The 24886-nt window shown below is 35.7% G+C and overlaps 2 protein-coding genes across 32 annotated transcripts in view; one reads left to right on the top strand and one right to left on the bottom strand.

The window, feature by feature from the left end:
* USP44 (ubiquitin specific peptidase 44) overlaps window positions 1-9843 on the top strand; it is a 37996-nt gene extending 28153 nt beyond the window's left edge. For 9 of the 29 annotated variants that reach the window (XR_014082579.1, XR_014082581.1, XR_014082582.1 and 6 more), the window contains 4 exons: window positions 1830-1938; window positions 2626-2777; window positions 4909-5114; window positions 5911-9843. Coding sequence is in view for 6 of the 29 variants with exons in the window: in XM_081592207.1 (XP_081448333.1) it covers window positions 1830-1938; window positions 4909-5114; window positions 5911-6110 (515 nt within the window). In the remaining 23 variants the exon portion in view is untranslated. Of the gene's footprint in view, window positions 1-1829; window positions 1943-2625; window positions 2778-4908; window positions 5115-5910 lie in introns of all 29 variants that reach the window. The other 20 variants (XM_081592207.1, XM_081592208.1, XM_081592209.1 and 17 more) reach the window with 4 other exon arrangements.
* The window catches only part of METAP2 (methionyl aminopeptidase 2), a 29403-nt gene continuing 13946 nt past the window's right edge, over window positions 9430-24886 (bottom strand). For 2 of the 3 annotated variants that reach the window (XM_081592225.1, XM_081592226.1), the window contains 8 exons: window positions 24313-24415; window positions 17507-17668; window positions 16650-16831; window positions 15788-15882; window positions 15442-15538; window positions 11410-11513; window positions 10784-10899; window positions 9430-10108 (listed from right to left, as the gene is read on the bottom strand). In XM_081592225.1, the coding sequence (XP_081448351.1) occupies window positions 9856-10108; window positions 10784-10899; window positions 11410-11513; window positions 15442-15538; window positions 15788-15882; window positions 16650-16831; window positions 17507-17668; window positions 24313-24415 (1112 nt within the window). In that variant the 3' untranslated portion in view covers window positions 9430-9855. The remainder of the gene's footprint in view (window positions 10109-10783; window positions 10900-11409; window positions 11514-15441; window positions 15539-15787; window positions 15883-16649; window positions 16832-17506; window positions 17669-24312; window positions 24416-24886) is intronic. The other variant, XM_081592227.1, reaches the window with a different exon arrangement.

Raw genomic sequence — 24886 nt, 5'->3', positions numbered from 1 at the left:
TAATCTCCATGTCCAGAAAAAAAAAAAACGACTCTAGGGCGTTAGATAATAAACTCCTAAGGTAACATAAAAGAAACAGTGGCTGTTCCAGCATTGAAAAAATGGTATATAAGTTGATGGTGTTTTAGAACAACTTATACCAACATTGTTTTCTGAGTGCTGCCTATTACAAAATCTGTTGTAAATAGGAGCCTAATATTTATAAGATTAGAAGAAAATAAACCTTTATCAAACTTGTATAGTGTTTATTTTCTTGAACATAAATGTGAATGGTCCTAGATGTTTTCTTCACCAAATCTGGGAGTAGAAAGATATGAAAATAAATGCAGAAAATTATAACATGTTTATATATGCTGGGCCCACCAAATAAAGGCCTAAAAGAGCTGCTTGAATTTAATCTATAATGGCAAATGTTTAAAACTATAATTCAAGGAGTTAACATGCTTTGTCTAGCTACACTTGTACCATATATTCTGGGAGACAACCCAAAGTTACATCCCTAAGATCCTGCAGCAATCTGATACCTGGGTCTCTGGAGCATAGACCTGGAGGAAAGACTTCTGCTGGAAAGAGGAGTTGGGTTAGAGGACAGCCTCATGGTGGACTGATTCCACTTCCTATAAGCAGCAGCTTCTCCTGTGGCTGGTGTTGGGTTGATATACAAGTTGAAGGATAACTCCTGGACATCAGGAGCAAACTTTGGTAGCCAATGGCCTAGAGAGAAGCTGCAGCACAAGGTCCATAGGTGGACCTCTAGAGATAGCAGAAGGTAAAAAGAATCCTCAGTTCCCCTTGTTTGAGATCTGGTACTAAAATAGCAAGACACTGAGGGAGATCTCAGATACAGAGCTAATGAAGGCTTGCTTTCTCAGGCGGTGCTGGGTTGGATCTCCAGGAAGCGGGGAGGGGTGCTCTGGGCAGGAAGGTTCCACGCCCATGGGATCCTGATTAGCCTCAAGAAGTGAACTGACCATGATTGATTAGACTTTGGTAAGAGTATATTAAGTATGTGTTTAGGGAGTCATTTTTCCTTTTAGTTGGCATAGCCAAATCCATTTAAAAATATTATAGCACTATATCTTTCTGTTGCCTTATTTCAGGACTAGATTAAATTATGTACAGTGTATGTGGGGGATTGGTTCCAGGCACACCTGCTTATACTAAAATCTGCCAATCTGCCAAACCATCCCTGAAGATTTCACATCTACAGATTCAACCAACCATGGGTGTAAATTTCAATCCATGGTTCGTTGAATCTGTGTGTGCGAAACATACAGTCAATTGTGTCAACTGTGATTGAAAAAAATAAACATCTGCATGTTAGTGGACCCATGTAGTCCAAGCCTTTGTTGTTCAAGGGTCAACTGTACTTGTTTGTTTACCTGTCTGCCTTGACTGGCTCATAAGTTTTGTGTGTATGGTTTACATGATTGTGGGATTCCTTGGCATTTCAGATGGTAAAGAGTCTGCCTGCAGTGTGGGAGACCTGAGTTCGATCCCTGGGTTGGGAAGATCCCCTGGAGAAGGAAATGGCAATCCACTCCAGTATTCTTGCCTGGAAAATCCCATGGACAGAGGAGCTGTCAATGGGGGCTACAGTGCATGGGGTCACAAAGAGTCGGACATGACTGAGCGACTTCACTTTCACCTTCTTTTACATGATTGTTAAATGTCTCGAGAGCAAGGCCATGCCTTTATCTTTAGCCCTGTATAATGCCTATAACTCAGCAAATGTTTAATTGATAATACATGTCTGAATTATTTTGAGTTTACTCAAGCATTTCATTGTATCCTTAAATTTGCATCTCATTCTGTTTTTGATATCATAGCAAAACGTAGAAGGTTTTCCTCAAAACCAGTTATACTCACAGAAGCACAAAAACAGCTTATGATTTGCCACCTACCTCAGGTTCTCAGACTCCATCTCAAACGATTCAGGTTAGTAGTAGAATAAAGTTTGATACTTGACTGGGAGACTTATATACTTCTGCTTTTTTTTTTTAAGGAGAAAAAATTCTGTCATTATCTCTAGCCCTAATTATAGACAACATGTTCAGTAACTATCCTTCTGATACTATCTTCCCTTGTAGAATGCATTGCTGATAGCAGACTCCTTGCATTTTGGTTTGCGCAGTATATTATTCTCCTAGTCTCTGCTTGTAGTGTTTAATACTCAGCATGTTTTAGGTACAAAATTTTAAAATTAAAATCTATAGCTTGAGAGTATTTGACCCAATTGCTTCATGCTTGGAAAATGCCTGTTGTTGTTTCATATTCTTTGAGGAATATAAGGTAGAATTTTTTTCTCAAGATTATAGTCAAGACTTCACAGAAATATGATGAAGTAGAAATACTAAGTACCACAAACTACATACAAATGAATTTATCAGAGCCCTAGAGGAAGGCATTAGCTGATATCTAAACATTCCCAAAGCCTCCCTAATGGCACAGGGGACTTCATGTAATTTAAATCTCAGTTCGTATGTCATCTCAGGACTTTCCTGACCATCCTATTTAAAAGTAGCACCAACTCTGTCACATTACCTACCCTATTTTTGCTTCTTGGCAAAAACCAATATCTGCAATAGTTGATTTATTAATACCTGTTTCTGTCCCCCTAAACAGAAGTCCAGTAATGACAGTGGTCTTGTCTTTTCATTCCTGTATTCCAAAATCCAGAACTGAGGTCAGTACATATGTGCCCCAAAATACTAAGTGAATGAATGAAGTGTATGCAGGAGGAGGAACACTTTAGCCTGAGAGCAACATGAACAAAGGTATGAAGGAACAGGAAAGGGTAACACAACAAAAGGTTTAGTGAAGAGTCTGGGTGAGACCTGCCAGGGTGTGTGAAATCAAGTGGAATGAAAACAAGAAAATTGTTATGTCTTAATATTGTCCAGGGGGCTTCCCAGGTTGTGCTAGTGGTAAAGAACCTGCCTGCCAATGCAGGAGACATTAAGAGACACAGGTTCGATCCCTGGGTCGGGAAGATCCCCTGGAGGAGGGCATGGTAACCCACTCCAGTATTCTTGCCTGGAGAATCCCATCGACAGAGGAGCCTGGTGGGGTACAGTTCATAGGGTCGCAAGGAGTTGGACACAACTGAAGCGACTTAGCATGCACAGTATTGTCCAGGGCCAGGTAGCAAAGGCCAGGAAGCATGGAGAGGTCAGACCATATATGAGATCCTATAGATAGAATTAAAAGGGTTTAAATTTCTAGTACTTAATTGGCTACTATAAATCATTGAAGAACTTTCTGTTCTTCATAATTGCCTCTTTAATATGCCATTTGAAGCTCACCTTAATTTAAACCTATTTGCCTCTCTCCCATCTTCTGCCCAAAATATTTGTGATGCTTCCATGCCATATTTCTGATTCAGGGACCATTTTTATGCTGCCTTTACCACCACATTTATCTTTTTCCTTTCTCTCCATCTATTAAAAAAGTACTACTATATTTGCCAGTATATAAAATATGTAGGGCATATAAAACATAGAATGGGATTGGGGAGGGGCACACAAGAGCTTTAGGAGAAACCTAAACAGAACATTTCTAAGACCTTACAAGCTCCCCATGTGTGCCTCCTAGTCCTATTCCCTTTCAGAAATAAATCATGAATTTTTGGTATAGTGTTATCTTGTTCTTTTATCATTTTACTGTATTTTTATCAGCAGACAAAAAGGGATATCCTGCTCATCAACGGAAATAATCTTCTAATTAGACAACTGACAAGTACTTATTTAGCATAATTCAGTAAATTAAAGTTTGAATTTTATGGTATAATAAAAGAGAGATAAAGGGAGAATGATAGGAACTTAGGTTAAGCAAGCTCCATTATTTTACATGCTTGGTACTAAGATTAAAGGTGCACTGGATACAGGACTCTTTATACACTTAATAGGGAAAGATTGGGATATGACTTCTAGTGTGGCAGGTGACATTTTCAAGTCTCACCTTTAGTTCCATACAATTTTACATCATACTAATTAAGCATTTTTTTTCACATTTTTTTTTCTTCATAAAACCTGTTTGCCTTTCTCCCTACTTTACCTGCTACTGTCTTCACTGCATGTTTAAATACATTGATACTATATTTTCAGCTGTTTTTTGTCATTGTACCATAGCACTCCAAGTTGGACTATAATCTCTTGAAAGAACTACCATTTATTTTTCCCCTGTAGCACCACTTCATACTATTCAATGATAAAAGCATTGCTTTACATGCACAGACCCACTACTGGGAAGCATGATCAACAGATTGAGAAACTGACAGTATAGAGACGATATCTGAGTTTTGTCACTAATGGGTATTATACTGATTTACACACAGGAAGGGTCACAGTTTCTTTTTTTTTTAAGTATGAAGAGCTCTTGAAGTGTTCTGAGGAATTAGAGGTGCCTGTTTTGTTTGGTTTTTTTCCCCACACCTGGCCAAGAAAGATCCAGATTATGTCTTCCAGGAACAAATTCTAGGTCCTGCCATTTCCTCCTTAAAAGTATTGACAAGAGAGTAAAGAATTAAAAACCCTTTGGTGGCTTGAATTTCTAACTTCAAAGGGGGAAAATGCCATATGGCTGTATTTTTTCTGAAAGTTCATTTTCTTCCTATACTATCCTCTAGCTACAGAAGCCAAATAATTTATTTTAGAACTTCACTGTACTTGTTTGGTAAATAAGCCTAAATTCCTCTATTGTAGCCAACTTCAGTAAGGATTTACTATTTACACTTTTTATATAGGATTGTACTCTATGCTCTCTGAGGTTTTCTATCATTATGAGTTTGGACCGGGTACATGGTTATGGTCCTCTATGCTCTCTGAGGTTTTCTATCATTATGAGTTTGGACCGGGTACATGGTTATGGTCCCTTGACTTTGTTAATTTTACCCTGCTTTGTTTGCAGGTGGTCAGGAGGTAGTAACCGAGAGAAGATTGGTGTTCATGTTGGCTTTGAAGAAATCTTAAACATGGAGCCCTATTGCTGCAGGGAATCCCTGAAGTCCCTCAGACCAGAATGTTTTATGTATGACTTATCTGCTGTGGTAATGCACCACGGGAAAGGATTCGGCTCCGGACACTACACTGCCTACTGTTACAATTCTGAAGGAGGTATAGCTGGAAAGAAGTGTTGTACCTTGGGGTAGGCTTTTGGAAGCCAGGGTTCAGTCTTCACAGATTTCTAAACTAGACACTAAGTAATCTTAAGAAAAGCCACTTGATTTGTTTTCTTTCAAGAAGAAAAAAAAATGGGGGTTTTGTGCAGAAAATAGAGTATTCTATGATGCAGGACTGTGGTAGTTTTGTAAGGGCTGAAGGGATAAAATAGTAAGGATGGTCTCATTAGTTACAAGTCAGAAAGTGTGAAAGGCATACTTCCAAGAGTAGGTCCTCTGTTTTCTGGTTGAATTCAGTGAATTTTGTTTAAGAACAGAGCACCTAACGAACTGGGGAATCACAGATATTTGGAACAACTTTGATTTCAAGTTCTAACATGAAACTTTCGCTTACTGCTTCCATGAACCTTAGAAAAAGAGGTATGGAGAAAAAGTCCATATAACCCAGGAAGGCAGTTAACATTACCATGAGTTTTACACAGTTTGCTTTATAATTACCAGCAAAAGCATCAACTGGTAAGATTATACCAGGAATTAAAGGTAGTGTCAAGTGAATGAATCAGATTCTATAACTTCAAATTACTTCTAGGACAAAGGTAGGTGATTCCAGAGTAACATACTGCCCAAGCTGTATTTCTAATTCAAAGAACTAAATTGGCTAGACAATTATTTTTCCTTCAAAAAAAAGCCTTCAACTCACTGAAACTCTTTAAATCCATGTTTTCATTTATACTAGAAATTTCTAAAGTTCCTTTGTAAACATTAAGATATACTTTTGTGCTTCACTCTAGGGTTCTGGGTACACTGCAATGATTCCAAGCTAAGCATGTGCACTATGGATGAAGTATGCAAGGCCCAAGCTTATATCCTGTTTTATACCCAGCGAGTTACTGAGAATGGACATTCTAAACTCCTGCCTCCAGAACTCTTGTCTAGTAGCCAACATCCCAGTGAAGAAGCTGATACCTCTTCTAATGAAATCCTTAGCTGATCCACAGACAGTAGGGGCTTTCTTCTTGTGATTTGTATATATATTTTTTAAAAGGGCTGACTTAACAATTTTGGGCTTCACTGTTTTTATTTTTACTTACTAATCAGTGCACACTGTGTTGTTTACACATTTTGTATCTAACTGCAATAGATTTTTTTATAGGATGAAGTTAGCTTAAGTATATGTATCAGTATCAGCAGGTAATTTTTGTTAAATACTTGGGAGTTTTAAACTTTTAGTGTTTACCTCAGACTGGTGTTACCTCTTTCTTGTGTTTTAATGTCTTAATTGGCTCAGATCATGAATTTGTGCAATCTTCTACTGAATAAGTTCAGGTGGCATCATTTTATACATTTATTTATCTTTTATAGTTATTTTCTATACAAATTCTTATCAGACAGATTAAACTTGCTTCACTAAGTCTTACCAGAAAAAGGGCATTTCTTTCAGATTTGTGTATCAGATGCCCCCAAAGGAAGTTCAGCTACTACAAAGTGAAATATTACCTACTCATTATCATTCAATACCCCTGAGGCTTTGTGTGGGACAGGACTCAGAATAGACTTTACTTTGGTAAACAGAACTTCCTTTTTCTCAAGTTTGTTGTAAAAATTATTCTTTACTTGGCATAGTCAAACTGTATTATACAAATGATGACAGCTTTTTAAATAGCATGTTTAAACGACTTCAGTATTATGGACATGATGGCTGAGACTTATATTAATAATAGTGATTTGCCTGGCAGCAAACGTTTGTCCAGATTCTAATAAAGTAGTCATTAAAAAAAAAAATGAATGTAGCAAACAGTATATTATGATGTAATACAAGTACAGTTCAGTTTGGGTATGAGTTCATTTTATGTATTTAACATTAGATCTCTTAAAAGTTTTTGTACTATTATATCTTGAGATTTTTGGTTTAAAGGGATAGAAATCAGTCTTGAAGAGAAAAAAACTGCATAGGACAGAGAACTGTTCAAAATTGGTATCTGAGCAAAATGTTCAGCATCTCACTTAGAATAAGTAACTAAAGCCAGATTAAATTGCTCTTGCTAGTATTAGGTGACTATTAAAAGCCTCTTAGATATTCAAACACTGGGCCCTTTTTGAAATTAAAATTACACTTGCATTTTATTAAAAATATAGTATGAAGTACTCATTGCTCTTCCCTAACAACCTTATGAGATATCTTTAAAGTCCTACTGTTGCTAACTTTATTCGGAAAGAAGAGAATCCACTAACCTCTAGAGGTATGTTAAGATCTTAGCTTGGTGTTAACCACTGGAAAATCATTTATCTTTTTTAAGTAGGTTTGCTTGCAGGTTGAAATCACCAGGGGCAGCTGATCATGAAGTGCAATGAGAATTTATCACTTCACAGACAAATCATTCATGCCAAAACTACAGCTTGAATTTAAATGGCTAAGGTTTAAAATTATTCATCTATTAAATACCTATGCAAGTTGTTACCTCAACTGTTAACATAATTATACCTCATTAAAGATTTATTGTGGCCAAGATACTTGTGTCTAGCCTTAACATCAAGGATTACTTTAAACTATACCTTTTAGTGTACCTAATTTTAGAGCAACAGTTTAAAAACAACTCTGGAAGCTATGTTGTTTACAGTGGTATAGTTGCTAGCCCTTTACTTTTTAAACCCTTAAAACTAAAACCGAGGCCGGGGGTACTGTGTATGTGAAGTCAAGGAAAGGGACTATGGGAACTCCTCTGTATTTTATGCTCAGTTTTGCTCTAAGCCTAAAACTGATCTAAAAAAAAAATTAAGGCTATTTAACAAAACTAAAACCAAGTCAAGATTTCTTACAGTATATCTCAATGTGGATTTCTACATTCTGTTAAATTTATCTAACAAAAAAACAACGTATTTTGGTTGTAAAATAATTTACTAAAGGCACTATTGTTAAACATCAAACTAATAATTTGTTACCAGTAAGGTACATCATTGTAAACATGACAAAATGATTTCAAGAGATACATCGCTACCAAGTAAACAATACAATTTTTTTTTAAAGTAACAGCTTTCCTATTTACAAGATCATATCCCTTCCAGCCATTTCAGGGTCATGCAGTAAAGCCATTGCTCCCAACTTGGGAAGGGAGCTTGGAGCTTACAATTAGTTAGAGGGTCACTACTGCTAGAGATCTTACAAAGCTCCAAATTCTTGACTCAGTTCTAAAGTTCTTGGGTTTAGAAATAAAAATACTTATATACCTCCCACCAAAGCCCCAAAAGAGCTAGCTGGAGGGTCCAAGCCCTGTAACATGTCCAGGCGTTAATTGGCGAGCTCTGCCACTTGCGCATCATCACAGGAAATGGAGAAATTATTCAAAAGTAGCTATTTAACATTAGCACCATAATAAACATGGCTCATATAGCTAAAACCTAGGCTGTGTATCCCACAAGATAACATTCATTTGTAGCTCTAATATGAAAGAGCAGCTTTTTAATGTATAATAAATGATTCAGTACAGAAGTCAGGTTTCTCCTATGAGAAAAATGTTAAACAAAACACAAACTAAACAGCATCCCCGAGGCAATCTGTGCTAAAGCATATACAAATTAAGGCTTTACCCTGGTACACAACAATTTTGAAATTATGTGGGAACATTCCCAACAAATCATTTACACAGAATTCAAGCAATCTGTTTAAGAACTGTGGGGTTCAGTTCAAATATTTGGCATCTTACATTCAACTTACGTACTTAGCTGCTATGAGTGTCACTGTAACTTCACTTCCTGAAAGTGAAATGCCACCCATGATGTTATGAATTCAAGCCAGTCCAGGGGCAAGGTGCTAGAGAATTTGGTTCATAATGAAAAAGTGTAGTAACTGAAATAACTAGAATGAGATCTAAACATGGAAAGTACTGTTTTTCTTTGCGTGGTTTTAAGTGCCCTTTTGGCTTACTGAGTAAGCTAAATACATTTTTCAACAACTACCACCACTGGACAAAGGATCTAAATGTTGAGATGTTAGTAAATCAAAGTTTTAAGTTGGCACAATGTTCCTACTAAGTTATATTTTAATTATATCTTTCTCATATCAAGGGGTTAAACGAAAAACAAGCATTAATACTGTCCTAAAAAAAGTAAAGGCAAAATATTCCTAAAGCCGTATATTAACTTATGAAAATTCTCCTCCCACTTTATGTATGTATAGTTCTTGTTTTAGCCACTCAGTCAGAAGGAAAGTTTCAGTGTGGGGGTCTACAATCCAGACAAAAGGCTCTATATTTTCCTACATTATGCTATGCTAAACTATTTCCTATACAGAATTACAACCACAGACATTGAAATATAGCTCTCAGATCTGAAAATGTCTTTATTTTTTAGAAAATGATTCCAGGAAGGTTAAAAAGCAATACCAGAGGGTATATAGGTGCAGAACTGGATGTAGTCATTCAAAGCATTCAATTAAGAATATGGCAATATAAATATCTGAAAAGCATCTCTTAGGTGTTTGAAACAAAATGTATAAGTCATTCCTAACTATTTGGAGCTTTACAGACAGAAAATGGTTAACATTTCAAAGTCCTGGAAGCTTTTTCCTTGGCTAATAACATTAAATGGTTTGCCTTTGATCAAATTCCTTCCTTTTTAAACATGGATAAAAGTATTACATAGGTCCACTGTTAAGACAACATGTTGCAAATTAAATCTGGTATAATGTATTCCAACAAAGCTTAGAAAATAAAAGGTGTTGCGGTGGCTTTGGACTAAGTTTAATAGTCGTCTCCTCGGCTGACAACTTCTTTACATGTTGGACGCAAAAGTATGGTATGTTCAAACTGTGCTGTATATGATCCTTTAATGTCACATAATGGTGGATATGGGTCTACAATGCCCAAGTCACACAGATTCTTCAGAGCCATCAAGTATTTACTTTCTCCCAAACGATCCAGCCATCTGCGGCAGAAGGCAAGAGTGCCAAAGTTTTCATTGATGACGTTTAACAAGTGTTTTGTTCTTGGAAGCCTAAGAGAAAAGTCCAAGATTAATAGTTGGCTAAAAAGTTACCTACCAACTCATTCCCCCATTAAGGAAAACTCAAACCAAAACTATGACTTTACTTAGTAATTAAAGTTCAAAAAATTCTCTTTGCTGCTTCTTTCAACTTCCAAAAACCAGAATGTATAATATTCAATTACAGATGGCAGATGGAGAGGAGACCAGATCAAGGTTATCTTGTATGTCTATGCCTGCAGTGTTAAATTTCAAGTACAAACTTATCAATAATATTAAGGTGGGAATTCCCCTTTTGGGGGACATTTCGGCATCAAGCTGAAAAAGATCTGATGATCAAGAAGATGCTTCAATTATCTCCAAAAAGTTTTTAAAAAGTAAATAAAAATACAAAGTTTACCAATGGGAAAATAGTAAAAACCTAGGAATGCTAGCAAAGTAATAATCTGTAATTATTACAATTATTGGAAACAAGATATGAAAAGAATACTTAGATCATTTCATCTCAGTTAACATTTCTAATAGGGCTTTTTTTTTCTGTGCTGAATTATAGAAATTTACAGACCTTATTTTTAGGCTATAGAACTGTGCATTTATGAATGTACCACTGTGGATGTCCATCACACATTTTAAAATGCTGTTAACTGGGAAGAGAAACTCATCAATCTTATAAGAATTGCCTCTCACCTTATTGGCACATGTCCAACATCAAAATTTTTCATGTAATGTGAACATTCCATATCATCATGAACCACACCTTTTCCCGTGCTACCAAAGGTTTCAATGGCATATACTTCTCCTTCCTAAAAATATGAGAGTCAAGGAAAATGAAGAAAAACTCAGAATGAATTAAAATTCCCATCTTAACTTCAGGCTGAGGTATTCCCCATTTAGTGTAAGAAATCACACACCTGGCAATCCTTATCTACCTTTTCCTGATTTACCTCCTTAGCACTTTTGATCTCTGTGTCGTCTATCAGAACGTAGACTTTACATGAGCCGGGAATTTTGTTCACTACTATTATACATCTCAGTGCCTACTAAAGAGACTGGCAACAACAAGATGCTCAATAAATAATCAAGGATCGACTAAACCTTTGACATGCCTCACTTGCACAGCCAACTGAGCCCCAGACACAGTGTGACCAGACACAGTCTGCACACTCACACAGCCCAATTCCTGTTGGGGTTAGTATGAGTGGCAGATTAATTTTGTTCAACATGCTATATACTCAACTACTACTAGCTTCATAGTGCGGAAGAAAAAAAAGTCAAAATGCTTCACAGAAGAATAGTGCTAATGGCATACATACCTCCATTCTTGTTGCCTCTCCTCCTTTCACAATGGGTACTGTTTTCCCAGCATGTATTCTGTATGGCCCAATTGAATGTCCATTTAGATTACGGATTGGTTTCACTGGCATAATAGAAAAAAAACTTATTCAGGGTTTCAAGGCAGAAACAGATCTCTTGGCCTTTGGTACTGAGTTTAAGCATTTGCTTAAAAATCAGGTTTGGTGCTATTAAATAACCCCACATCAGTGGTCTAGTGGTTTAGTTGCTAAGTTGTGTCCAACTCTTGTGACCCCGTGGACTGTAGCCTGACACACTCCTCTGTCCATGGGATTTCCCAAGCAAGAATACTGGGAGTGGGTTGCCATATCCTTCTCCAGGGGATCTTCCCAACCCAGGGGTCTCCTGCATTGCAGGTGGATTCTTTATCAGCTGAGCCACCAGGGAAGCCCAACCCCACATTAAAACAGTTAAATACAAATTGGAAAACTAGAGGGATATAAAAAATTATTTATTGCAATGTTATAGATTAAAAACCAGAAGGAGTAGGGAAAATAATGGAAAAAGAATAAATTATGTGACGAGGACATAATGGGGGTCCATCTATGGACCATCTATGGTCCATCTAGGCATAAAATATCATGTATGTAAGCATTACAAACAAGAAAAATATGTATTATTATGGTTATGAACCAAAAGGTAATTTGAAAATGAGGATTCTGTGTCAAAACAACAGTATTAAGAAACCCTAAATTTTATTATTACATCAACATTTCAAGTAGTAAAAAAGAAAATCGAAACAACCCCAAAGTCCTAGAATCAATGACAGAATAGACAAACTGTGAGCACGTTTACACAGTGGAACTCAACAATAAAAATGAAAAGCTAGGAATATACTGACCTGAAATACAACCAAATGAGCAAAAGGCACAATTATATAGATATGGTGCAATCCTATACATATACACACACACATACAATTCAAAATTAAGCATAATATACTAAATGTTTAGGGATGCATAATTAGGTAAAGATAAACGGAAATGCAAATCTTTAGATAATAGTTTATTTGAAGAAGCCTTCTGTAACTGAGAAGGGGTATATAAAGCTGGGGGGCTTCTGTAATGCTGGCAATATTCTACTTCTCAAGGGGTGAGGTTACATAACTTTTACAATTGTTTAGTTGAAGTTTTTAAGTTGTGTGTATTTTCAGTTTTTGTTATATTCCACAATAGAAGCTTAAAAAAAAAAAAAATCTAGTTCTATAGTATGAGAATTTTCTGCAGAATTTAGTGTGAGTTACCTTTCTTCTAGGGCAGAATTAGGTAGCAAGGGTTTGGTTTTTTTCCCCCCAAATCTTTAGCAATGACAAGCACATTACAAATTTAGGGGTGGTGCAGAAAAATAAGACTCTCAATTAGCTTTTTTAAAAAGTCTTCCTTCTTATATAAATGACAAGCTAAATTTGCTTTAAAATTCAGCAAGCATTACTATTCCTCCAAGACCCGACAAACTGACCCTCTATTTACTTTTCACTTTCATGCATTGGAGAAGGAAGTGGCAACCCACTCCAGTGTTCTTGCCTGGAGAATCCCAGGGACGGAGGAGCCTGGTGGGCTGCTGTCTATGGGGTCACACAGAGTCGGACACGACTGAAGCAACTTAGCAGCTTAGACCAATCAAAAACACACTTAAAAACATTTCTTAGCTATCCCAACCTAACACATATAACCAAGTTACATAGAAGAAGTAGGGCTCAAGGTATACAGGCTGTGGACAGTGGCAGGCTAATTCTGGAACCAACAGCTATCACGGTTATTTTCTAATTCTATAGCTTCCACTCCCTTGATGGCCTGGCCTGGTTCTGTTACGTGGTTTAGGGAAATTGCTTCTTAAAGTTCAGCCTGTAGTCCATTTCTTTATCTTCTAAATGTCATGATCTGTCTATACTCTTTCTGCTTAAACTAGTAAAAATGAATTCTGCTACCCTCAACTAAGAACCCTGATCAATGCAATAACTGACAAAAAAAAAAAGCGGATGCTGAAAGAATAGAACCTAAAATTCTGCACCGGCTTAGTGGAAGAGGTAAGAAAGCAGATATTAAAGATTTCAACCTTTCACGCTAGAAACTGTTATGTGGTGACCAAACATTAAGTCAAACTGTCACCTACTATGCCTTGAAAGGCAGACCACATTCCAACCAAGGTTGTAGAATAAGGAGAAAATGGAAGGGAAAGATGATCTGAGAGAAATGTAAGTATTATTTGTTGCGGGACCAATCCCAAAACTGGAGGTGGGAAACAACAAATATTTTTGGAATACTAATAAATTCCAGGCATGTCATAAAATTTATATTTCTCAAAAACAAAACAAAAAACATGGTATTATGAATCCTATTACAGTCAAAGTTACAGATATTATCTCAAGATGGTACTGATGAACCTAACTGCAGAGCAGGAATGGAGACACAGACATAGAGAACACTTATGGACACAGCTGCAGCAGGGGAGGAAGGAGAGGGTGAGATGTATGAAGAGAGTAACATGGAAACATATATTACCATATGTAAAACAGACAGCCTATGGGAATTTGCTGTATGAGTCAGGGAACTCAAACTAGGGCTAGATAACAACCTAGAAGGGTGGGGTGAGGAAGGTGATGTTCATGTAGGAGGGGACATGGGTAAATGGGTAAACCAATGGGTAAACCTATGGCTGATTCATATTAATGTTTGGTAGAAACCAACACAATACTGTAAATCAATTAATCCCTCAATTAAAAATAAATACATTAAAAAAATTTTTAAGCCAAAAACTAAAAACAAGTTATCTAAGCTCAAAGATAGACTTGCCTAACTCCAAAGCAAGTTTTCTTTATTAGCTGTTGACACCTCCCATCCATGTGTGAGAAGCCTTAAGAATTTTTTATGTGGGACCTCCCTGGTGGTGCAGTGGATAAGAATCCTCCTGCCAATGCAAGGGACACAGGTTCTATCCCTGGCCCAGAAGATTCCACATGCCATGGAGCAGTTAAGCCCAAGAGTAGCAAATACTGAAGCCTGCATGCCTAGAGCCTGTGCTGCATAACAAGAGAAGCCACCAGAATGAGAAGCTCGTATACCGCAATAAAGCCTGCAGGCAGCAACGAAAACTCACTGCAACCAAAAAAAAAACCCAAGTAAAAATTTAAAAAAAAAAAAGAATTTTTTATTTGTACAGATGTTCATAGGTTTAAGGATCTGCAAGAGAGCAACAAGGATAGGCACCATCTAGTCTTACAGGAAAGAAACACTGTGCAGTTGGGAGAGACACCACAGTCCAAAAGTATCAGCAGGGGAATGCAAAGAACACTGAATGATGTGAGTTTCCTGAGGGGCAAGGAGCATGAGAGTCTCCATGCTTCCTCAGATTACAAGGAAGAGTCGGGATTTGGTTAAAGGAAATGTAGGAAATATTCCATAGGGAAGTTTTTAAGACAAGAGATACAGAGAGCAATGAGCATAGATTACGAAGAAAAATGGTGGCTAGAAAGTGGTCGGATAGACCCTGGGAAGCGGAGAAAGGCTGGACTGACAACACCAGAATGCGCAGGTGACTCTGGGATTGTGTAGATTGGCAATGGCTGTGAAAGACTAGGCAGCAAAGGGAATAAAGATTAAAGGAAGAGATTAACACAAGGAATTAACTGGCCTCTAAATTTTGAATTCAACATAAAAATAGAGGGGAGGAGTCATCGATGGAAAAGGCCTCTTACTTCTGCCTGAGCCTTGTAACTAGTCACAGAAAATCTAGCCTGCATCTGGTCACCCTGGGATAAATCCTCCCATGTCTTCTTAACAGCGACCAGAGTAGACTAACAGCTCCCAGCAACTAGTTACCACTAGTTCCTACCATGAACAGGTCATTTCCCTTGTTTCCCCTCTTTATATTCCCAATTTCCAAGAGAGAAAGATAAAGCAGCTGACCCAAAGAAAGCACTCAACACCATCTTGCAAAATTATTTCTGCCAAGTTAAGACATTTCAAAATAAGATGCACTTTTAGAGAACATACCTTGATATGTCTTCCCATCTATTTCAACTTCATAGGATTCCATAACTTCTTGGATAGCCTCACCAACATCACAGAGACGAACATCAATTCCGGCACACTAAGAATAGAATCACATATACTCTGTTATTCAAGGTACAGAATTTTACAGGAACTTAACTTTCTAGTATCTTAAAATAAGGGACAATCAGAAATAACTTCACCTATAAAAGCCTTCCATACACTGTACTACAATAACTCACTTAAAACCCTAAGGGTGGTAGACCAGTCTTACATAACCTAAAGTACTTAAACAGGCTATAAAGTGCTCAAAATATATTAAATGAGATGGTGCTTACAGTTCACATACCTTTATTCCAGTGTTAGTGGCATCTTTTACAGCTTTTAATAATGTATCATATTTGGGATTAAAAGTGACAGTAAAAGCACAATCAATAATCCTACCTGAAAGAGAAAATTTGTGTTTAACTATCAGTTAGTCAAATTACCTACTTTATACCTACATTATTAATTACCCTTGCTAATTAACAGAAAAACAAAATGATGGGCTCAAATGAAGGCAGAACTTCAAGTACCTAGACAGCATTCATAATCAAATGTTTCAAAATGACAAAATCAATTCCAAGGTTACCTCAAGACAGCACCAATTCAGTACTCACCAGGCAGTTATACAAAAAAAATACAATAAAAACAAATCAAACTGAGAAAGCCTGGAGAACTAAGTAGCACAAGTGGGAAGAGAAAATGTACAGGTCCACAGGACACTAACCATCAATCTAGCTTCTCCAATTTAATAAAACCTCAACTGTTTAAATCTAAGCTTTGCTTTCTCGCCTGTTAAGTGAAAGCAAAAGGTACTTACCTAACAGGGTGTAGGAAAGAATTGAGAAAAGCTAACAATTATATACAAAGGTTGGTAAACTCAAAGGTTCTGGGTAAATGTTTATTGTTATTATACGAATAAAAAAGTCTGAAACAACAACCTGAATGAAAATGTAAGATTCTATTTTTCAATCCTTGCTATAATCGGTAACAAACCTCAATTACCCAACAGTTTTCACTGAATTCCATTAAGTAGGATGCTTTAACATAAATCTCAAAATCTGCCTCAATGTATTAATAGCTCTACTGAAAAGTGAGACATCAAAAAGGGGAAATGTAAGAGTTCAATATCTACAGCCCTACCCAAGGGATTATTTCTAAGAACTCACCACTTATATGTGTTCCAAAGTCTATCTTACAGATGTCATCATACTGTAATACTGTTGTGTCACCAGCATTGGGAGTATAATGGGCAGCACAGTTATTCAGAGAACACCCAGTAGGAAATGCCAGGCCTGCGTTTAATCCATTCTCTTTTATTAATTTTCGTGAACAGTCTTCCAACTTCTCACTAAAAAAAGAGAAAGGAACTTCTTTACTTTTACATTCTTACCCTTGATGTACCTTACAGCTCATCAAGTTCAGAAAGTTGACTGAAACTCTTAAATTACTTTCAGGGAGTGATCTGAGCACCTTCTGGATGTGACTAAAAAATAAAGAGAATTTAATCCACTAGAAATCTGGAAAAACAAGATCCACTTTCATCAGGAAATAAGATTCTTGACTTCGACTAAATGCTGATTACATTTTATTTTTCTCAATGTTGCAAGTTTTAAAAATTCTTAGAATCAGAGAATTAACTTGCCCTACAGCTAATTATTTCTCAAGGGGAAAACTGGAGAAATAATTACTTTCTTCACTGCATTATGTTTTGTGTCCCAAAATTTTAATTTAATATCACTTGTTGGCTAGCAAAATAACAGGTTTCCAAACAGAAAATAAGAACCAGTAATGTGTGCATTTGTACATATGAGAACATGAGTACAAAACAGGGTGGATGAGATGCAAATATCCTCTTACGGTTTCCTCATTACATCAACACTATAAGGATTACAGAAGGTATTTCTAGAACCTTCACTTAAAGATCTTTGGCAAGGCAGTAATGAAAGACAAACATTATAAACCTGAAGAGTTAGAGCTAAAAAAACTTTTTTATCACATTCTAACAAAAACATATTCCTTTTACCAGATTTCTATCATTGTCATCCCAGGCTTGATCCAGCTCATAACATATTTTCTAACTTGTCGATGTGCTTCTGCAGCTTCTCGAAAATCATTCCAAATCTCTTCACTAGCTTGATCTAATGCTTTCTTTTCTTCACTTGTAGTTCTCCAAGCAGCTGTTCGCCTTTATAGTATGCATAGTATAGCATTAGTTATTTAAGAAACAGCAAAATAAGCATAATAGCTGAGAGATAAAATACACTAAGATAGTCCAGGCAAAAAATTACATACTCAGATTTTTATTAGAAGTCAGCAAAGTTTCTGAAATACAAATACCCATACAGTTACAACCAAGCCAAATCAAGTCAAACCTTTTTGTAAGACTCTTAGAAAAAAAAAAAAAAAATCCTCAAATGAGATTTCATTCATAGCCAGAGGGACTAATATCCTACCATATACAATAACACAAAAGTAGAGAACCAGAAAAGTCAGAAGAGTCCTAGAAACAAAGCAGAAGGAAGGAAAAAGTCATTCTTTCACTCCAGGTAATATAAATTTTAAAGGTGAACCAAATATTATCATTTAACTTCACCAACAGGGCAAGTACTAAACCCAAAGACTTGACTCAGCAATCTGCATATACCTTCCTCAAAACATAAATTCATAAATTATATGCTTTTGCAGGATTTTTCTAATTTCATATATATATATTATATTACATCTTCCTTGAAGGAGATGGCTCATATTCTAAAACTGCTAGGGTAACTGATTTTTATATTCAGTATTTGGGAATGAAGAGATCTAGTGACTTCCTTTTTAAGCAGTACATTTCGAAAACAGTTAACTTTTCAAATGAAAGTCTTTTGTTTTTATAGTTTTCACAGATTCTTAAGCAATACTGAATACAGAATTCACAAGTCAGTGATCACTTAAGTAAAAATTATACTTAGTGTAAGAGTGATGTCTTCAAGAAATAATTTTTATTTGCCTCAAAGTTAGTGGTCAGCAAACTACAGACTGCTGGCAAATCCAGCCTGGCATCTATTTTGTAAATAAAACTGTTCTGTACATAGCTATGCCCATTTATTTACATATCATCCATAGCTACTTTCATGCTCAACAGCAATGAATTAACACTCAAGACCTAAAATATTTACAATCTGAGTCTCAATAACAGTTTACTCAACTGCTTTAAACTACAGCTCCCTAAAATAGTGACTCAAAATGCTTTCAGAGTTTTTCTGTGTGTCAACATCAAGTTCACTCTGATTACTTCCTATTGCAGCAGCAGCTATCTGTGCCAACATCTACTACCTCTGATTTGCTACACAGGCCCAAAGGAGCTGTCCTATGTGAAACTGGGAGTATTTAAGAATCACAGAGGCTTCTTTAGCTGTTTACTGTTTGGAAATATATTTTGGATCTATCTACTGATATTTTCAGAAAACTGAAATATTACACTACCAACAGTTTAAGGTCAGTTTTAAACCCATTACAAACTTATCAGTCTAGCCTTTTCTCTCCCACAAGTCCAAATCTCTTCCCAAAACCAGGAACCCAAATGTTCCAAGAATAAATCATTCTTATGCACAAGAGTACTGGCTTTATTTTCAGTTAATTCTGGCACATATAGCTACAGCCATATCTGGCAGCAAAGGCTAAAGCACCTTTTGCTTCAAAAGCCAAAGATTTTGTGGAAAGCGCAAGTATCAGCTAATGTTTACTCTAGAGTGGTAAGACAAAAGGCTATGTCCACAGGGAACTGATGGATATCATGTATTCAGGGCAATGAAAATGGAATTGGTCATTATGAATTCCCAATTTCTTCTCAACCCAACCGTTAAGATTCTTCAAAGTGATTTCTTATAGGTTAAAACATAAGTTTAATTAAATTTCAAATGATATTTGACATTTTACAATCAGAACATGATACAATACAGATCCCTAGTATTGAAGTGAACAGATCTCATGACTATCTTATACTTCTGAAGGCTGCATGGCTGACTCTTGCAGCAGTGGATTCTTCACAAGATTATGTAATGTTCTGCATTGTTAGTAAAGAACTATCAATCAAAAACTGAATTTAAATAAATTATTTTGCTAAGTCTTGAGTTCAAGATGAAAGTCATTAGAGATATTGGAGAACCTACTGTCAGGGTCCATAATTTTAATTCAAGGCCCAAGTGAAAGAGAAAATATGAAGGAGTCTCCCTTTTCTTAAGTTTGATTTTTTGACGTTCAGTTTACTTAACAAAAACTTATAAATAAGATTAAAAAATCATTCTAAGTCATAACAAATATTTTACAAAGGAATTAATTAAACTGACAGGTGACATATGCTTTTTTACAAAATTATGTCTGCAAAACAAAACTATCGAAACAATTGCCTGCAAGAGAATCTTTACAGGAAATGTTTATAGAATATGTAAATTCTTCACACCTCTTTGATTTCTGAGTCTTAAATATTTCATCATTTTTATTAGTGGATGTGTTAAAAGCAGAAAAAATAGAAGACCAAAAGACACAAACAAAAGTATCTGAAAGGCTCCTCTGTCCATGGGATCCTCCAGGCAAGAATACTGGAGTGGGTTGCCATTCCCTTCTCCAGAGGATCTTCCTGACCCAGGGACTGAACTTAGGTCTCCCACATTGCAGACAGCTTCTTTACCATCTGAGCTACTATTTGCATTTTAAGGTACTACATGCCACATTTACCAAAACCATTTAAAAATGGGTATCTTAAACACATGTTGTTAGCCCAGAAATAATTAGGCACGCATGCTGACACCAGCTCCTTCCTGTGAAAAGTGGTATTTAAAGAGAAAAAGAGGGAATTCCCTGGTAGTCCAGTGGTTAGAACTCTCCGCTCTCCACTGCCAAGGGCGGGGGTTCAATCCCTGGTCAGGGAACTAAGATCCCACAAGCCATACAGCTTAGCAGGAGCAAAAAAAATAGAAAGCGTGTTTAAACTGACTATGAGAAGAGAGTACAGTTGGTTCCCAACTATAGTTAGTAAAGGAAAATTCTTCTTCTAGAATAATGTCAACAAATAAATGTAGAAAAAATGTCGGAATTAGATATTCACCATTCTGAAGTCCTCATAAAATAACTGACAAAGCAAGGATCATCAACAAATATTAAAATAATTAAGATTGTTTTAAAAAAAGAGAATATTCTAATAGCACCCTAGAGATTACCTGGAAACTGCAAAAAGAACTTTAAATAAGAAACAGCTGGCTATAACCACATTAACCAAGTGATCAAATAAGGTAAAACTCATAGTAGACAGTTTTCTTCTTTTTTGCTTATCTATATTTCCTAATTGTACTACAATGAATATGTATTGCTTGTAAAATTAACAAATGTCCCAAAAAACTGCCTACTGGATTTAGAAATATAAATCAAGAATTTCAAATAATTTTTTGTTCCATTTCTGGTGATCCAGAATGAGCAAAATCAGATTCAATTAACATACCAAGATGTTCATCACAGAAATTTTTCTAGTGGTAAAAAATTGAAAACAGTATTAATATTTGAAAATAGGGAGATAACTAATAAAATTAGGGTAGATACAGAACAGAACAGCATGACAGCCATTAAAAATTGGTTTCAAAATTTTTTAATTACACAAAAAATGCACATAAAATGTTTAAAAAAAAATTTAAGAGCAACAACCATCCTAGTAAAAACTGATTTCCAAAATCATGAATTTCTACATGTAAGGAAGATGTTCCTAAGGAATGAGATGTTTACATTCTCAAAGTAATTTCCCCAAAATTACCAATTACAAGAGTGAAAAGAATAATGATACACCAAAAGAAACTGAATAATATCTTACCCAAGTGAAAGAAACTGACATTAGGAGCCTGCATATGTGACAACCATGAAAAGGACACAATATCTACTTATCTAGTAACCCAGCCAAAAATGTACAACGACTCTCAAATACTTCAGAAAGATAGCACACGTATTACTCCGAGAGATATTATAACACATAATATCTTCCTGTATTGTTTCAAAAACAGAAGCTACTTTACTTACACAATGTTTAATTTGCATCAGAAAATGAGAGCAAAAAAGAAAGGGTAGTTTCTAAGAAAAAATTGTTTCCTTGTATTAAACATTACTTCCAGTTTCCTATTAACAGTGTGTTAACAAGTATAAGAAATCAAAGGCTTTCTTGCCCTTCAGCAATTAGAAAACAGAAATGGAAATAAAAATATCTCATTCACATCAGTAACAGAATAAAACCTTTACAAACAAATATAACAAAAAAAAGAGGATGTACATTAAAAAAAAATCAGAATGGGTTGGAAAATATATAATGACAATGGATACTATGATACAACTATCAATTTTCTGAAACAAATACATAATTATGATGGGATTCCAGTAAGAAGGGCATTTTTCTGTGCATATGTGTGTTAAAACTAAAAATATGACCAAAAGTACCTAAGAAAACTATAAGAAGAATTATGTTTGGTTGGGCTGTATGGCGCACATTGACTCATCAAATTATCAAAATAAATAGTACAGAAATAGACAAACAGATGAGTGGAACAGAATAAATAATACAGAAATTGGTTCCATTATACAAGAGAATAGAGTTCCATTACATGAGAATAGTATATGGCAAAAGTGGTCATTCAATTAAATAGAATGAAACTACTAAACAAACAACTGTAACACAACTGACTACCCATTTAAAACAAAATAAAATTAGCACTCCCAACCTTAGACCAAAAATTCCAGACCAACTCAAGATGTAATAAAACAAAAAAAATAGTTTTGAGAAAATAAGAGACTGCTAAGAACACAAAAGTACAAAATATGAATATATACTGTGCTGGGTAGGACTGGGGGCAGGAGGAGAAGGGGACGACAGAGGATGAGATGGTGGATGGCATCACTGACTCAACGGACATGGGTTTGAGTGGACTCCGGGAGTTGGTGATGGACAGAGAGGCCTGGCGTGCTGCAGTTCATGGAGTTGCAAAGAGTCGGACACAACTGAGTGACTGAACTGAACTGAAAATCTTTAAACTTCTATAATAGCAAAAGAATAAAACCAATAATCAAAAGATGCTCAAAATCACTAGCAATGTGGGAATCATAAGATATTAATATATTAATTTGGCAATTCCACTCCTGAAGAACTATCACGTAATAAAACTGCCAGCATATATGGAGATATATATGTGTCTATCCAAACACATATATGTATACATACATATCTATGCATAAGTATGTGTACATGCCTTATTGCAAATGGTTTATAATGGCCAAAAAAAAAAACCCTGGAGGCAAAGTGGATGCTCATCAATTAAAATGGTCGAATAAAGCACTGTATGATCACACCACAGAATATTATGCAGCCATTCAAAAGAATAACAGAGCTTATTAATCAACCAATATTTTGCTTGACTTGGAAGGACTTCCAAGATGCATCCCTGATGAGAAAAGCACGGAGGAGAAAAAAGTGTACCTACAATTCTACTTTTGTACACCAAATAATGATCAAAACACTCTCCTTACATGAGTAGAGACAGATTTACACATACATGAACATAGAAAAATATGGAAGGCTACCTGCTAGGTGGTTACATGGGTCTGGAAGAAAGGGAAGAGGAAACAAGCAAGCAAAAAAAAAAAAAATCAAAAAGATTATATTAAAAAATAAGTGTATCACACTGTATGTACCATGAAAATTTAGGTAATTAATACAAAACTCCATGTTTATGACATTCTTAAGGTAGGCAAAGTGACTGATGTATTCAAATTCAAAGAAAAAATGCCCATGCCATAAAACATAACATCATGTTCCTTTCTAAGTTTAAATAAAAACAATGTCGTCTTTATGTAGGTCAATGAAACAACGGTACAGTAGAAGCTTTCTTAACCAACTATTGCAACTACTGGATTAACCAATGCTCCTGATTATCCCTGTAAACTTTATGGACCAATGCTCACTGTATTCTGAATATTAGTGGTTGGGTTCCTGTTCTGAGTAACAGTAGCTAACACTTACTTAACGCTTACTATGTGTCTATCACTCTACTAAATACTAAATATTATTCCTCACAACACTATGAAGTGCCCATGTTATGGATTAGGATATGAAAGCACAAACATGATAAATTACTTGCCCAAGTCACAGAGCTAATAAGTGTTAGAACTGGGATTCAAATGCAGATAGTTTGGTCCCAGCATCCAGACTCTTAACTAGTCTGCTAACCAGAAAAAATGTACTCTTTCAGAACACTTCCAAAAATCAAGTGATTTGTGCCATTTGTACTTGTTACTGCAATGATGTAATTTAATTATACATTACTAAAAAAAATTGTTTCTATGAAAACTAAATTGACTACTCAGAGAAGTTTCATTAAAGGCAAGCTATCAAAAAATACTTCTGTCAAATGGAAATGATTTCAGAAAAAAGATATAAAGATATAGCCATCAGCCCTCAGATTACTTAGTTCTTGCTGTTCACAGAAACTCAAAATGGAATGGACTCAGTGCGTTATGGATATAGCTCACAGGAAAAAAAAAAGTGGAGTCCAATGCAATCTACGCTTAAGGATCAACAATGATGAAAAACAAATGCTTGTTTTAAGTTAACTTTTATCAGTAACGATTAACCAACTACTAGTAGTAGTTGGTTATCATTATCATTTTGGATAAGAGGGCTTCTACTGTATTTTCTCTGCAACAAATTCATAAGTGTTTTTATTTAGGTAGTAGAGCAAAGTTCCAAGAAAAATCAAATCTGCTTTACTGCTATGCTACAATTTTTGAACGTCAAACTGGAAGTTATTTTGTGATCCTTACCCATCTTGTGTGGGTGGGTATTCGCATTCTTGTCCTTTGGGAAATACACCATTAGGATACAGGTCACATATTGGAACTGAAGGAGGGTCTGTTTGAACTTTTGCTGTGAGATACAAATAAAACATTAACTTCTGTAGTTAAAAACAAAATTAAGCAGTTATCATTACAATTTTTCTCAGTTCCTAATTGTTATTACATGTCCTGACTAAGGAACTTCCTTGTTATCACTTTTACAGTTAAAAACAGAAGATATTTCACCAGAGTGGCCACCTTCTCTTATTTACAGTTATTTGGGAATAAAAATATTCAACTCCTCATAATTCCATTATGTATTTAAACAGTATATGCTTTGGCACAAAGAACACTTCTAATGTTTTTGTCTTCATTTACTATACTGGAAATGGAATAGCATATAGAAGCAGCTTTCACAAATAAAAATCAAATAAACGACAAGAAAGTATGAAAGAAATCCTACAGCAATAAAATAAAAATATAAAGCCATTATATATTAATAACACAGGTAAAAAAATTATTGGAAGGGTATATTATGTATAAAAGTTAAAGAATGTACATT

The sequence above is a fragment of the Giraffa tippelskirchi genome, chromosome 4, assembly GCF_054371585.1.
Source record: "Giraffa tippelskirchi isolate mGirTip1 chromosome 4, T2T-mGirTip1v1.2.pri, whole genome shotgun sequence".
NCBI lineage: Eukaryota > Metazoa > Chordata > Mammalia > Artiodactyla > Giraffidae > Giraffa > Giraffa tippelskirchi.
This window is presented reverse-complemented; position numbering and strand designations above follow the sequence as displayed.